This window comes from Bos mutus, chromosome 23, assembly GCF_027580195.1.
Source record: "Bos mutus isolate GX-2022 chromosome 23, NWIPB_WYAK_1.1, whole genome shotgun sequence".
Taxonomy (NCBI): Eukaryota; Metazoa; Chordata; class Mammalia; order Artiodactyla; family Bovidae; genus Bos; species Bos mutus.
In genome coordinates this window covers 19930451-19945527 of record NC_091639.1, presented here as the reverse complement: position 1 = coordinate 19945527, position 15077 = coordinate 19930451, and the positions used below count along the sequence as shown (strand labels likewise).

General features: G+C 39.3%; 1 protein-coding gene across 1 annotated transcript in view; it reads left to right on the top strand.

Annotated features, from left to right (window-relative positions):
• Positions 1 to 15077, top strand: part of SLC17A3 (solute carrier family 17 member 3) — a 36545-nt gene that overhangs the window by 11461 nt on the left and 10007 nt on the right. The window contains exons 2-5 of the mRNA XM_070360951.1: positions 7836 to 7941; positions 12214 to 12425; positions 12773 to 13006; positions 13087 to 13174. Coding sequence (XP_070217052.1) covers positions 7836 to 7941; positions 12214 to 12425; positions 12773 to 13006; positions 13087 to 13174 — 640 coding nt within the window. The remainder of the gene's footprint in view (positions 1 to 7835; positions 7942 to 12213; positions 12426 to 12772; positions 13007 to 13086; positions 13175 to 15077) is intronic.

The following is a 15077-nucleotide window of genomic DNA, read 5'->3' as shown; positions in this document are numbered from 1 at the left end:
GTTTTTCTTTCCTCTTATTATCTCATAATGAATATAATAAAATTTACCTGAAAGAATTGTGAGGGGGACATACAATAATTGATTGGAAGTAGTAGCTTGGACTCCCCAAGACCCAGGCACGTCCTTCAGAATCCTTGATCTTAGTGATAGACTTTGACAGGATCTCACTTCTCCACCACAATGCTGGGAGATGGTTTACTCTCCCACTATATAGTCCGAATAGGTATAAATGGTCAAATTCAAAATAAAAAAGAGATCTCCTCAGTGGCCATAAACTAAGAACTAAGAAGAAACTTAAAATCAAAGTGAGAAGTGGGAACTTAAGCCAGAAGAACTCATAGGAGTAGAACTAGGGTTAATATTCCATGGCTGGAGATTGAGTCTATGTCACATAGGAAAAGATGTCTGGGCTGCAAGCACAGAGCATGCAAGGAGCTGGAAATGAACCATCTACATAAAGCTGGGGATCTGAAGGCATTGGTTCATCTGTGAGATGAAGACAAGCAGAACCGCATGAACACTGGGAAAGTAGTGAGAATGTTTTCAACTGTGTAGGGATGTAGATAAAACAAATAGACCTAAAGAAATTGAGAGAGGTTGGCTTTCACTATGCCCATATAGGTGTTCCACACGAAAGTGAAAGTTGCTCAGTCATGTCCGACTCTTTGCAACCCCATGGGCTATACAGTCCATGGAATTCTCAGGCCAGAATACTGGCGTGGGTAGCTTTTCCCTTCTCCAGGCAATATTCCCAACCCAGGGTTCTAACCCAGGTCTCCCACATTGCAGGCGGATTCTTTACCAGCTGAGCCACTAGGGAAGCCCAGTTCCACATGCATGTTGTTTATTCCCCAAAGTGACTTATAGCATGGCTCATAGCATATAATAGCATGTACACAAATTTAGAAATAATACAAAGCATTAATTTATACTTTGTGAATGCACTTATAGGTAGCAAAAATAGAAAAGTATGGAGAAATGTCCGGAGAAGGCAATGGCACTCCACTCCAGTACTTTTGTCTAGAAAATCCCATGGGTGGAGGAGCCTGGTAGGCTGCAGTCCATGGGGTGGCTAGAGTCGGACACGACTGAGCGACTTCACCTTCACTTTTCACTTTCATGCATTGGAGAAGGAAATGGCAACCCACTCCAGTGTTCTTGCCTGGAGAATCCCAGGGACAGGGGAGCCTGGTGGGCTGCCGTCTGTGGGGTCGCAGAGTCGGACACAACTGAAGCAACTTAGCAGTAGCAGCACGGAGAAATGTCACTAAATTTATGTGAGATGTTTTTGCTATTGTTCCTACGGGTGTGTGTTTGTGTGTGTAAAGGAGAAAGGACCCAGGGAAAGCTACAGAGTGAAGTTCAATCTGTAATGTTATAGTTCAGTATTTCAAAGGGTAAAAATTAACAAAATTTCAAAGGGAAAAAACACAAATACAACAAGGAAGGGAAAAACACTAAACTATTTAATTATAACATTGTCTTTCTTTTTTAAGTCTTTTCAAAATAAAACTAAAATCATTGAAGATACAACAAAGCAAAGCAAAAACCACACACTGATGTCTGAACTAGAGAAGGCATCAGAGGTTTTGAAGAGATATACCCAAGGAGTATGCAGTACTTGGATGCAATCTCAAAAACAACAGAATGATCTCTGTTCATTTCCAAGGCAAACCATTCAATATCACGGTAATCCAAGTCTATGCCCTGACCGATAATGCTGAAGAAGCTGAAGTTGAATGGTTCTGTGAAGACCTACAAGACCTTCTAGAACTAATACCCCAAAAAGATGTCCCTTTCATTATAGGGGACTGGAATGCAAAAGTAGGAAGTCAAGAAACACCTGGAGTAATGGCAAATTTGGCCTTGGAGTACAAAATGAAGCAGGGCAAAGGCTAATAGAGTTTTGCCAAGAGAATGCCCTGGTCATAGCAAACACACTCTTCCAACAACACAAGAGAAGACTCTACACATGGACATCATCAGATGGTCAACACCGAAATCAGATTGATTATATTCTTTGCAGCCAAAGGTGGAGAAGCTCTATACAGTCAGCAAAAAGAAGACCAGGAGCTAACTGTGGCTCAGATCATGAACTCCTTATTGCCAAATTCAGACTTATAGTGAAGAAAGTAGGGAAAACCACTAGACTAGTCAGGTATGACCTAAATCAAATTCCTAACAATTATACAGTGGAAATGACAAATAGATTCAAGGGACTAGATCTGATAGAGTGCCTGATGAACTATGGACGGAGGTTTGTGACATTGTACAGGAGACAGGGAGCAAGACCATCCCCAAGAAAAAGAAATGAAAAAAAAAGCAAAATGGCTGTCTGAGGAAGCCTTAAAAATAGCTGTGAAAAGAAGAGAGGTGAAAGGCAAAGGAGAAAGGGAAAGATATACCCATTTGAATGCAGAGTTCCAAAGAATAGCAAGGAGAGATAAGAAAGCCCTGTTCAGGGATCAGTGCAAAGAAATAGAGGAAAATAATAGAATGGGAAAGACTAGAGATCTCTTCAAGAAAATTAGAGATACCAAGGGAACATTTCATGCAAAGATGGGCTCAATAAAGGACAGAAATGCTATGGACCTAACAGAAGCAGAAGATATTAAGAAGAGGTGGCAAGAATACACAGAAGAACTGTACAAAAAAGATCTTCACGACCCAGATAATCACAATGGTGTGATCACTCACCTAGAGCCAGATATCCTGGAATGCGAAGTCAAATGGGCCTTAGGAAGCATCCCTATGAACAAAGCTAGTGGAGGTGATGGAAGTCCAGTTGAGCTATTTCAAGTCCTAAAAGATGATGCTGTGAAAGTGCTGCACTCAATATGCCAGCAAATTTGGAAAACTCGGCAGTGGCCACAGGACTGGAAAAGGTTAGTTATCATTCCAATCTCAAAGAAAGGTAATGCCAAAGAATGCTCAAACTACTGCACGATTGTACTCATTTCACACGCTAGTAAAGTAATGTTCAAAATTCTCCAAGCGAGGCTTCAACAATATGTGAACCATGAACTTCCAGATGTTCAAGCTGGTTTTAGAAAAGGCAGAGGAACCAGAGGTCAAATTGCCAACATCCGCTGGATCATGGAAAAAGCAAGAGAGTTCCAGAAAAACATCTATTTCTCCGTTATTGACTATGCCAAAGCCTTTGTGTGGATCACAATAAACTGTGGAAAATTCTGAAAGAGATGGGAATACCAGACCACCTGACCTGCCTCCTAAGAAATCTGTATGCAGGTCAGGAAGCAATAGTTAGAACTCAACATGGAACAACAGATTGGTTCCAAATAGGAAAAGGAGTATGTCAAGGCTGTATATTGTCACCCTGCTTATTTAACTTATATGCAGAGTACATCATGAGAAACACTGGACTGGATGAAGCACAAGCTGGAATCAAGATTGCCGGGAGAAATATCAATAACCTCAGATATGCAGATGACACCACCCTTATGGCAGAAAGTGAAGAAGAACTAAACAGCCTCTTGATGAAAGGGAAAGATGAGAGTGAAAAAGTTGGCTTAAAGCTCTACATTCAGAAAACAAAGATCATGGCATCTGGTCCCATCACTTCATGGCAAATAGATGGAAAAACAGTGGAAACCGTGGCAGACTTTCTTTTCGGGGGCTCCAAAATCACCGCAGATGGTGACTGCAAGCCATGAAATTAAAAGACACTTACTCCTTGGAAGAAAAGTTATGACCAACCTAGAGAGCATATTAAAGAACAGAGACATTACTTTGCCAACAAACGTCTGTCTAGTCAAGGCTATAGTTTTTCCAGTAGTCATGTATGGATGTGAGAGTTGGACGATAAAGCAAGCTGAGCGCCAAAGAAATGATGCTTTTGAACTGTGGTGTTAGAGAAGACTCTTGAGAGTCCCTTGGACTGCCAGGAGAACCAACCAGTCCATTCAAAGAAAATCAGTCTTGAATATTCATTGGAAGGACTGATGTTGAAGCTGAAACTCCAGTACTTTGGCCACCTGATGTGAAGAGCTGACTCATTTGAAAAGACCCTGATGCTGGGAAAGATTGAAGGCAGGAGAAGGGGATGACAGAGAATGAGATGGCTGGATGGCATCACCAACTCAATGAGCATGAGTTTGAGTAAACTCCAGGAGTTGATGATGGACAGGGAGGCCTGGCATACTTTTGTCCATGGGGTCACAAAGACTCGGACACGACTGAACGACTTAACTGAACTGAACTGAACCCAAGGAGAAAGGTCAAGAATCTCACGTCGGTGGATAAGCAGGTGAAAGTGCAGAGGAGGTTCAGATTCTGAATATTCAAGGCACATTTCCCCAACGGCCACTTGGCAAGATGCCTTCTCATTTAGCTTCTAGTTTGATGAATCTCATTAATGATTACTGAGTCAAGCCCCAGGGTGGCAAAGCATCTGCAGCTGCTTGCAGGCAAAGTTGTACAGGGTGAGAGCTTGAAGGGAGAGCAGGTTCTAAATCGAAGTCCTTCCTCAGACACTAAATCGGTAAGTCACTTATCTTGGTGTTGCTGTGAAAGACCTCGAAGGGTCCTTTCTGTGTAACAGTTGTATATTTTTGACAATTTTTGTATACCCCCATGTCTCAGGTTTTCTCATATTGATAAAAAAAAAAAGCAAGTGAAGATATAAAAGCCCCATCTCATTAATACATGGATAGAAGAGAGGTAGAAGCAGGAGGCTGAAGTTTTGTTCCTGATAACCCAAAACTTTGAGAAAATGCCAACTGTGGAAGACCTTTCCAAGAAACAGGTGCTCCAGTGAAATGTTTAAAGGCTGAGATTTGGGAATTCAATTTGGGGGCTTGTGAACAAACATCAGCGCTTTCATTTACCAATGGGATGAGCTGGATGAAGAGGGTCAATAATATCTCCATCTGGTGTTGATGTGAACTGCCTGGGTTAGTAGTTAATAAGTGTGGTTATCATAATTTCTGTTGTCGCAACAGCTGGTGGGACACACAGGAAGGGCTATAGAGTGGTTGTGAAAGAACACTCCAGATAAGAAAGCATTGGCAACCACATCACCATCTCTTACATGAAGATTCATTCCCTCCCACCCCCATTAAGGTTGTGCAGGATTTTTCTCCTGGGCAGATTCACAGCAGCAACAGGGCTATTCCCAGTGTCCTTCTGAAGGACTCTAGCCTTTTGTAACCAAGTTCATTGCCTTAGTTTCCTATCCAGATCAATTAGGGCCCAGGACTTTGACACAAGACAGAGCTGGGGGTGACTCTGGTCTAAGACAGCATCTAGAGGAATGCTGAGTCAGAACCAGTGAGATGGTGTGAAATTTAACCAAACAAAAATGGTTGGGGATAGAAGAGGCAATGGAATGGTCACCAGGGCCACCAGGAAATGGTAGGTGGGTTGAGGATAGTTGGCAGGAGGTGATCAGGGAGAATCCTCAAGGCAGGGATGTAGAAGTTACAAGTTTTTGGTGGTCCTTGTGGCCTCTCAGATGTGTAGACAGGGTGCTATTGCTAGAACACCCCAGCCTTTAAACCCAGGGGGCTCTGCAGGAAGGTAAGCCTCAGAATGATTCCCTGTGAACATGACTTCAAACCAGAAACATCTCACGATGCCATATTATCTCTGATTCAGGCAACCAGCAGGGTTTTCTTGACCAATAGTGGAAAATAAGGTAGCTGTTAAAAAATATGTGTGAGTGTACATGTGGATGTAAACACATATATAAATAGAAAACACATATGATATATATGTACTTTCTTTTGGATACCCCTAGGCCTTGGAGGCTAATGGGAGTGAAATTATCCTGGCAACTTCACTGCCAGGGCATCTAGCCAGCAAACTTTCTTGAGGTCACTAAGCTTTCCTGAAATTCAGATACTCCCTTGATAGCCAAATGCTCTCAGAGCTTTCCCTTATGTGGATCTCTATTTGCTCTCTATGCTTAGCCACCTGTTTAGCTGTGTGAGTGAATGCTTATAAAATCTCCTGAGAATTATCTTCATGTATATGGTCACATCTGCTGGGACTGGACACTCTGGTTTCCAAGACAAGGCATGCCTTGTTGTCTGGAATAGAGATAGTAGAAAACTGGAAGTAATCTGACATTCAGAATGTTCCAGTCCAAATAGTCCTACAGTAGGGGGATGGTAAAGTCTCATAACCACAGAGTTACACTGACATCACAGCAGAACATGGAAGTAAGAATAAATATCACACATGGAGAAAAGTTGTTAACAAAAAAAACATATGCTTGTTATCATTGCCAGGTTGTACAAGACAATGTGTCTGGCCACATATTTATTATTTAGTCAAGTATTTCCCAAACAATATTTGCGCTTAAAATCAGGGCAGTTAACCTATGTGTATAAGGCCTATTTTGTAAAATTGAAGTATAGTTGGTTTACAATGTTGTTAGTTTCAGGTGTAAAAGGTCTATTTTTAAAAAGTCCTGGCCACACCAGGGAATTAGAATGCCTCATGTCAAGATTTGAAGAGATACCTCTCTAAAGAAGATATATGGATAGCAAATGAACACATAGAAAGATGCTCCACCTCATTAGAGAAATAAAAATTAAACCATGATGAGATATTACTACACATCTTTCAGAATGTCTAAAATTAAAAAGACTGACCACAACAAACTGTTTAGTATGTAGAGGATCTGGAACTCTCTTATACACTGTTAGTGAGGATGTAAAATGGTGCAACCACTTTGAAAAGCAATCTATCATTTTCTTAAAAAGTTAAACATATCTTTATATAACCCAGCCATTCTACTTACAGGTATTTAAGAGAAATGAACGCACGTGTCTAAACAAAGACCTGTGCTTGAATGTTCATGGCAGCTTTGTTTTTAATGGCCACAAACTGCAAATAATGCAATTTTTCATCAAAAGATGACTGGGTAAACAAATTGTGATATAACCATGCCATGAAGTATTGCTCAGCAATAAAAAGGAATAAAGTATTAATATGGGCAGCATAGATGAAACTCAAAATAATTATGCTGAGTGAAATAAACTCCAGCAATGATGCCAATAAACCATATAGCAACCATGTGCAGTCTATTGAATCTGTATAAATCCTTGATGAAGGTGCTGCAGCTGCATTGTTGTTGTTGTCGATTGTTATTAACAACAGATGGGAAACTGAAATACACAAATTTGCTCCTGGTAACACTTGGTGCATTAGGTAAATCACAAGCCTGGATATGAACTAAGGAACGCCAAGCTCCAAATCTACCACTCTGAAATCAGCACATGGTGAGTACTCCAGATCCTAAATAATAAACAGTTCCAAACCTTAGGTATACCCATTGTATTGAGCCAAGTGTAGGTGATGATCCTTTTCTACCCAACCCAGATGGAATGGCCCAACTTGTTTTTTTGGTAGTCAGTAATATTTAATGAAATTCATCACAGTAGTTTGACAGATAAAGGAACAGGCAGATAAAGGAACAGTCTATTAATTTGTCTGCTATTGCCAAGTTAAGAAGTATCAGAGGTCCTCTGATTCTAGAGCTAGAGATTCTTCCTGAAACAAAGCTGCTTCTGATCACAGGTTAAACAATGTAAATAAATGTTGGACAAGATTCAGCCAGATGTGAATTAGAGTTAGGTTACTTTGGCCTGCTCTACCTTGCCAAAGGGGTAGCTAGATAGGAGAGTGGCTCCTGGTCAGGTGGACTACTTGACTCCAAGTGACTCCCACCAGCTTTTGTTTGCCTGTTGCCCACTTTTTATTTTTATTTAATTTTTTTGTTGCCCACTTTTTAAGTGTTGTAAAGGAGTCTCTTTTCTCATGCCTGATATACTGGATCACACTCCATCACCCTGAGAGGTGAAAAACAGACATCAGAAGAGAAGAACACAGTTGCCACTATGACAGAATTGAGTCCCACAGCAGGGAAGAACTCTCAAGATATACAAGGGGATGAGAAGCTCAGTCCTAGGAAAGGTAAACTCGGTCTCGACTAGGTGGTTTTAGGATTTTATGGTGGATTTTTACAACGTTGTAATGCAAAGAAATGAATTTGTATCTTTTAACTTGTATAATTCTTTTTTTGAAATCAAGTATTCAATACTACTATTGTACCTTTGCAAAATGAAAGAAACAAATACCGCTATTCTAAAAATGTATTTTACTTTTGATGATTACCTTCTAATCTTAATCCATATGCATTTATATTCTTGATAATTGCTACCAATTTGTCTACACATTGTACATTGTGGTATTGTGTACTCTGCTTGTCACTGCATGTAATATTATAAGCATAATTACATTGCTTAATTAGGAAAATTTAAAAATTACAGAAACCTTAAAAAAATCAAGAAATGAAAAAATTAATAAGCTTAATTCAACCACTGTGATTTTTTTATTGTCTCTCTTTATATGTATATTTTACATAATTCTGTGATGTATATATTATGTTGTGTATTTTGGACCACACATGTTTCTGTTTGCCTTATAATCATTATTCTTAAAGGATACATATTATTTTTCCTATATATCCAATAGAGAAAGTATTTTTTACCTGAAAATTCGTCTTGGGGTTGTATATTTAAGTTGTGTAGCTATTTTTTTTTTTCTTTTTTTCTTACCTATCCCAGTGACTCAGCAGTTAAGAATCCTCCTGCAATGCAGAAGCTGCAGGAGCTGTGGGTTCAGTCCCTGGGTTGGGAAAATTCCCTGGACAAGAGCATAGCAAACCACTCCAGTATTCTTGCCTGGAGAATCCCGTGGACAGAGAAGCCTGGTGGGCTATGGTCCATGGGGTCGCAAAGAGTCAGACACAACTGAAGCGACTTAGCACATCATATACATAGATTAACTGATAGATGTAGTTACATAGATATAACATTGTATATATTATATATAACATATCTGTATGCATGTGTGTGTATGTCTGTGCGTGTACACACACACACACACGTATGTTGTTGTTGTTTAGTCACTGTAAGTCACGTCTGACTCTTTTGTGACGCCATGGACTGTAGCCCCCCAGGCTCCTCTGTCCATGGGATTTCCCAGGCAAGAATCCTGGAGGGGGTTGCCATTTTCCTTTCCAATACATGTATATATACATCTCATGATATCCTTTAACATGACACTTGTCTACAGTTGGAATTAGTACTTCCTCAGGCCTTTTTCCTAAGAAAAATACAAATTTGAAGCAATGGTTACAAATATTTCATTTCCATTGGCCATTATAGAGACCTTAGTTTTTAATCTGAACAAAATGAGGCTACATAGAGAATTTTGAGCAGAAAAGGGTGTGACCAAATTTATGGTATAACTAGAGCACTGCAAATGCTGTAGAATTCTACATACATTTTTAATGTAAAGACAACACTCTGTTCTAGGTAGATGAGTGTAGGCTATGGAAGAAAAATCAAGGATAAATTGTAAAGTATTTGGAAGGATGGTACTTCTGTCAGCTGAGTTGGAAAGCAATTTGGGTGGAGCAGGATTGGGAGGGGAACATAGGAATTTAGTTTGGGATTTATTAAGTTTGATTTGTTGATTAGTTGATCAGTTGATTCTTAGTGGAGCAAAAATGATGTACCTTAAGTAAATTTGACCAAATGTAGTATTTTTGTATTATATACTGACTTGTAAAAATTTAACACATGAGATGTTGCACCAACATTATTTTTCATATATTTTCACTAGACACAGGAAACCATTTTTAAGGACACATACAGTGGGAATTCCCTGGCAGTCCAAAGGTTAAGACTCTGAACTTCTACGGTAGGGGACCTGGGTTTGATCCTTGACCAGGGAACTAAGATTCTGAAAATTGCTCAGGGCAGTCAAAAAGACAAAGAGATTTAGGACACATATAGTAGCCTGTGAAGTGAAGTGAAGTGGCTCAGTCGTGTCCGACTCTTTACGACCCCATGGACGGAGTAGCCTGCATAGGATTTTCTAGGCAAGAGTACTGGAATGGGTTGCCATTTCCTTCTCCAGGGAATCTTCCTGACCCAGGGATTGAACCCAGGTCTCCTGCATTGTAGACAGACGCTTTACCATCTGAGCCACCAGGGAAGCCTATAGCAGGCTGTAGGGAACACTTACACTTAGGAGAGAGTCAGAAGGTATGTCAGATGTTTCTGGTAGGTTATATAACATGATGACTGAGAATTAACTCATTTAACCCTCACAACAATCCTGTGAGGCAGCTACTGCTATTGTTTTACAGGTGCAGAGAGGTCAGCTAACAGAATAGCTCAGGTGTCTATGCTCTTATCCACTGTGCTGCCTGTAACTTAATATGCAGCAAGCAGTAGACTAAGCCTTTTAAATATACTCCCTAGTGGATCTTTCAGCAATCACATGAGGTGGGTCTTCACTCCACCCATTTATGAAGCATTAGTCACCTGGTTTGCTGATAATCCCTTTTAATAGCCTTTGGCCTCCATGATGACAAAGTACATTGGAGAAATCAGAGGCCACAAGAACTGATAAATTATTAGCTGATCTGATTGACACTGGAAATCATCATCCATTCCTGAAAAAGGAAAACTTTACAAAGATATTATTTTTGAACTCCTCATTCTAATTACAGTGTATTTTCCAGTTTCTTCCAAATTCTTCCTCCTTCCCTCCATTCAATGCAAAGATTAGTACTCCACTTAAGAGAGTATAGCATTGGGGGAAAGGCTCTTTTGTAAACCTCAAGGCACTTCTTTTCTTGAAGTTTTGAGGACTTCTTGATGATGCATAGTATTATCCTCGTCTCTTACACCTACAAACCCCATAGGGCACTGGGGTTGTGACAAAGGTATTCTCATGGAATCATCTGGGACAGAATAGGGGCAGCACAGTGGGTAAGAGCATAGACACCTGAGCTATTCTGTTAGCTGACCTCTCTGCACCTGTAAAACAATAGCAGTAGCTGCCTCACAGGATTGTTGTGAGGGTTAAATGAGTTAATTCTCAGTCATCATGTTATATAACTTACCAGAAACACCTGACATACTTTCTGACTCCCTCCTAGCTGTAGCCCCTTACGCCTTGGCTTTGAGGTCACCACATTCTTCCTGGTTTTCTCCTAGCCCACCTACCCTTCTTTTTCAGTTTCTATTGCCAATTTCTCCCAATTTATCCAACCTCCAAATGTTGGAGAACCCTAGTCAGTCCTTGGTTATCTTCTCTATTTATTCTCATTTTCTAAATATCATGGTTTCAAGTATTATCTGTAGATTATTAAATCCCAGTGTTATGCCTCAACCTCTACATCTCTCCTAAACTCTAGAGTTTTATGTCCAAGAACATTCTCAGCATCTTCTGAGTGCTTAAAAGGCATCCTTGTCTTAACTGTCCAATAATAAGTTCTTTATCACTCCACTGCCTCAAATCTTCTTTTTCCACAGATCTCTTCCTCAGTGAACAGCCAACTCCATTCTTTCTGCTGTTTAGAATAAGAATCCCACCAATGCTCCTCCCCAATCTGTAAACTTGAAACCAAGATTCAGTTACTTACCTACTGGGATCTGTCTGGGATCTTATCATATCTTAGTTCTTCTACAGTTGCCAGCCTAGTCCACACTTCTTCACTTCTCTTCTGGATTGTTGCAATACTTTCTTCCTGGCAATAGCCATCTTTCCTGAAAGTACAAAAACAGATTATTTTAATTTTGTGCTCATTTCTTTTTCTGTTTTTTTACTATATTTTTTCATAGTTTGTGGGTGTCAAGTTTTTTCTAATGAGAAAACTTATAGGTTTAATTTCAAAATTTAAGTGAAAGTTTGCCCTCACTAAGACATATGAGAAGAATAATAAATCTACACCAGTGAATAACTTGTTCAATATTTTAAAATTTACATTATCTATGTATATATGTATATAATTTAGTACTTATAAATTATATAATTTAAATATATACATATTTTATTTTTATGTATATATTTACTTTTAATACATATCATATCTTTATATATTTAACTGAGTAATTTCATCAGCCATAGACTACAATAACCTAAGAATTGGAAAGACAAAATTGCAAGAAGAACAGAACTCCCCAGAACAAGTCAGGGTCTATAAAACTGTGGTATAAAACATCCCTTGACTCAACTCAGTGGTTTCCTCCTTTTGTAATCTTTCTTTCCCAAAGCCAATAGAAGTGCATTTGAATCATCAGGAGATACTTTTCTGTATTTTAACTTGTGAAAAGTAAATAAAGGTTCGATAAGGAAAGTGCTAATACACTGTCTTAATATTTCTAGCTCCTAGCATTTGTTCCACTCGCTATGGAATAGCCTTCATTGTACATCTCTGCAACTTCATAACAATGGCACAAAATATTATCATTAATATCACCATGATAGCCATGGTCAACAGCACAAACCATCAGCCCTCATTTAATGACTCCACTGAGGGGTTGCCTGTTAATTCCTTTGGTGATCCAAATAATTCCCCAAAGAGTCTTCCTGCAAGGGTAAGCAATGAAAGATTCAAGTTATGTTTTTGTTTTTGCTGTTCATTTCAATGTTTATTTTTCTAGAATTTTTTTTAATTTATTTATTTCAATTAGAAGCTAATTACTTTACAATATTGTAGTGGGTTTTGCCATACATTGACATGAATCAGCCATGGGTGTACATGTGTTCCCCTCCTGAACCCCCTCCCACTTCCCTCCCTATATTTTTTTAGAATTTATATGTTAAAAAGTTTTAATTGAGGAAACTGTGATTTGTAAGTAAGTGAAAAATCTAAAGAAGCTTCTTAAGTTATGAAACGGCTTTCCTATGCATGGCTTACCAAAGCATTGTCTTTTTCTTTAAGGCCCCTGTGTATGATTGGAACCCTCAAATCCAAGGCATCATCTTTAGTGCTATCAACTATGGCATGATTCTGACACTGGCTCCCAGTGGATACCTGGCTGGAAGAGTAGGAACAAAGCGAGTGGTTGGTGCTGCTCTGCTTGGATCCTCACTTCTTGTTCTTTTCACCCCTCTGGCAGCTGACTTTGGACTAGTTTTCCTCATTGCAACTCGAATACTTCAGGGCATGAGCCTGGTACCCAGATATTTTATAAATATGACTGAATATGAATATCTCTGTGGGACCACATAGCATCAACTCTATTTTTATTTCAGGGGTTAGGATACGGGGGTCAGTTTGCAATCTGGGAAAGATGGAGTCCTCCACATGAACGAAGTCGACTCTGTGGCGTTTCCGTATCAGGTAAATACATATAACTGAAACGAGTCCACTACAATCCAACATTCTTTCACTGAGTTCTTTGACAGTTTGGCTTTTTTGTTTTTTGACCACTTTTTTTTTTAATTACAAGATTCTTTGTCTTCTGCTTAATGTTGATCAAGTATTTATAAATTAGGGGGATGGGTCCTTTGTCTCTGACATGACTTCCAGTTATTTTCCCCCAGGCTGTCATTTGTGATTTGATTTTGCTTATAAGGATTTTTGCCATTTTTCAAAAATGCATTTTGATGTAGTCAAATTGATCATTCTTTTATTTTATGGTTTTTGGACTTTGACTCATAGTTGAAAATGTTGCAAAAGCATCCAACCATGGTTTTTATTGATTATGCATGGTTTCATTTTTTTTAATATTTAAATTTCTGACATACTGGGATTTATACTAGTGTTGAGTGTAAGGTATGGATCCAACTTAATCTTCTTTGGAATTGCTCTCAGTTGTCCTGAGAACAACTTTCTGATAATGATCTGCCTGGACAGTGTGCCTGGAATGAAATCTCCAGAGGAAGAAATTTCAGTTACACTGAGGAGTAATGGAAAATGGAAACAGTATGGCTAACACATTCAGTTCAGTTCAGTCACTCAGTTGTGTCTGACTCTTTGAGACCCTATGGACTACAGCATGCCAGGCTTCCCTGTCCGTCACCAATTCCCAGAGCTTGCTCAAACTCATGTCCATTGAGTCAGTGATGCCATCCAACCAATCTTATCCTCTGTTGTCCCCTTCTCCTCCTGCCTTCAGTCTTTCCCAGCATCAGGTCTTTTCTAAGGAGTCAGTTCTTCGCAACAGATGGCCAAAGTATTGGAGTTTCAGCTTCAGCATCAGTCCTTCCAATGAATATTCAGGACTAATTTCCTTTAGGATTGACTGGTTGGATCTCCTTTCAGTCCAAGGGACTCTCAAGAGTCCTCCAACACCAGAGTTCAAAAGCATCAATTCTTTGGTGCTCAGCTTTCTTTATAGTCCAACTCTCACATTCATACATGACTACTGGAAAAACCATAGCTTTGACTATACAGACCTTTGTCAGCAAAGAAATGTCTCTGCTCTTTAATATGACATCTAGGTTAGTCATAACTTTTCTTTCAAGGAGCAAGCATCTTTTAATTTCATAGCTGCAGTCACCATCTGCAGTGATTTTAGAGTGCAAGAAAAGAAAGTCTGTCACTGTTTCCACTGTTTCCCCATCTATTTGCCATGAAATGATGGAACCAGATTCCATGATCTTAGTTTTTTGAATGTTGAGTTTAAAGCCAGCTTTTTCACTCTCCTCTTTCACTTTCATCAAGAGGCTCTTTAGTTCTTCTTCACTTTCTGCCATAAGGGTGGTGTCATCTGCATATCTGAGGTTATTGATATCTCTCCCAGCAATCTTGATTTCAGCTTGTGTTTCATCCAGCCTGGCCTTTTGCATGATGTACTCTGCATATAAGTTAAATAAGCAGGGTAACAATATACAACCTTTGATGATAGACATCTCTAACACATTGTAGATGGCCAAAGTATGAGTGCTGAGTTAGAGAGCCAAGGACTCTTCAAGTCCAAACAACAAGCCATGTACACACACATACACACACCCCTGACCTTATGCCTTTTGAGAGCCCTTCACAACTCCAGAGGTTTAATCTTTGTCATCAGAGCTCACATCCACTGGTAGGAGAGTGGAGGCTCCAGTTTAGACTAAGGAGATTCACTTTGGTTATCACAGCTGACTAAGGGATGTCCTCAAATATAAATAAGGAATGGTCTTCCTAAATCCTCAAAAATTTGGAGAAAATCAAGAGAGTAAAAGAGAAAAACCAAACTCAAAAACTGCAATTAATCCAAATGAAAAAGAGAAGATTTTAAATAATTAATGAATAATAT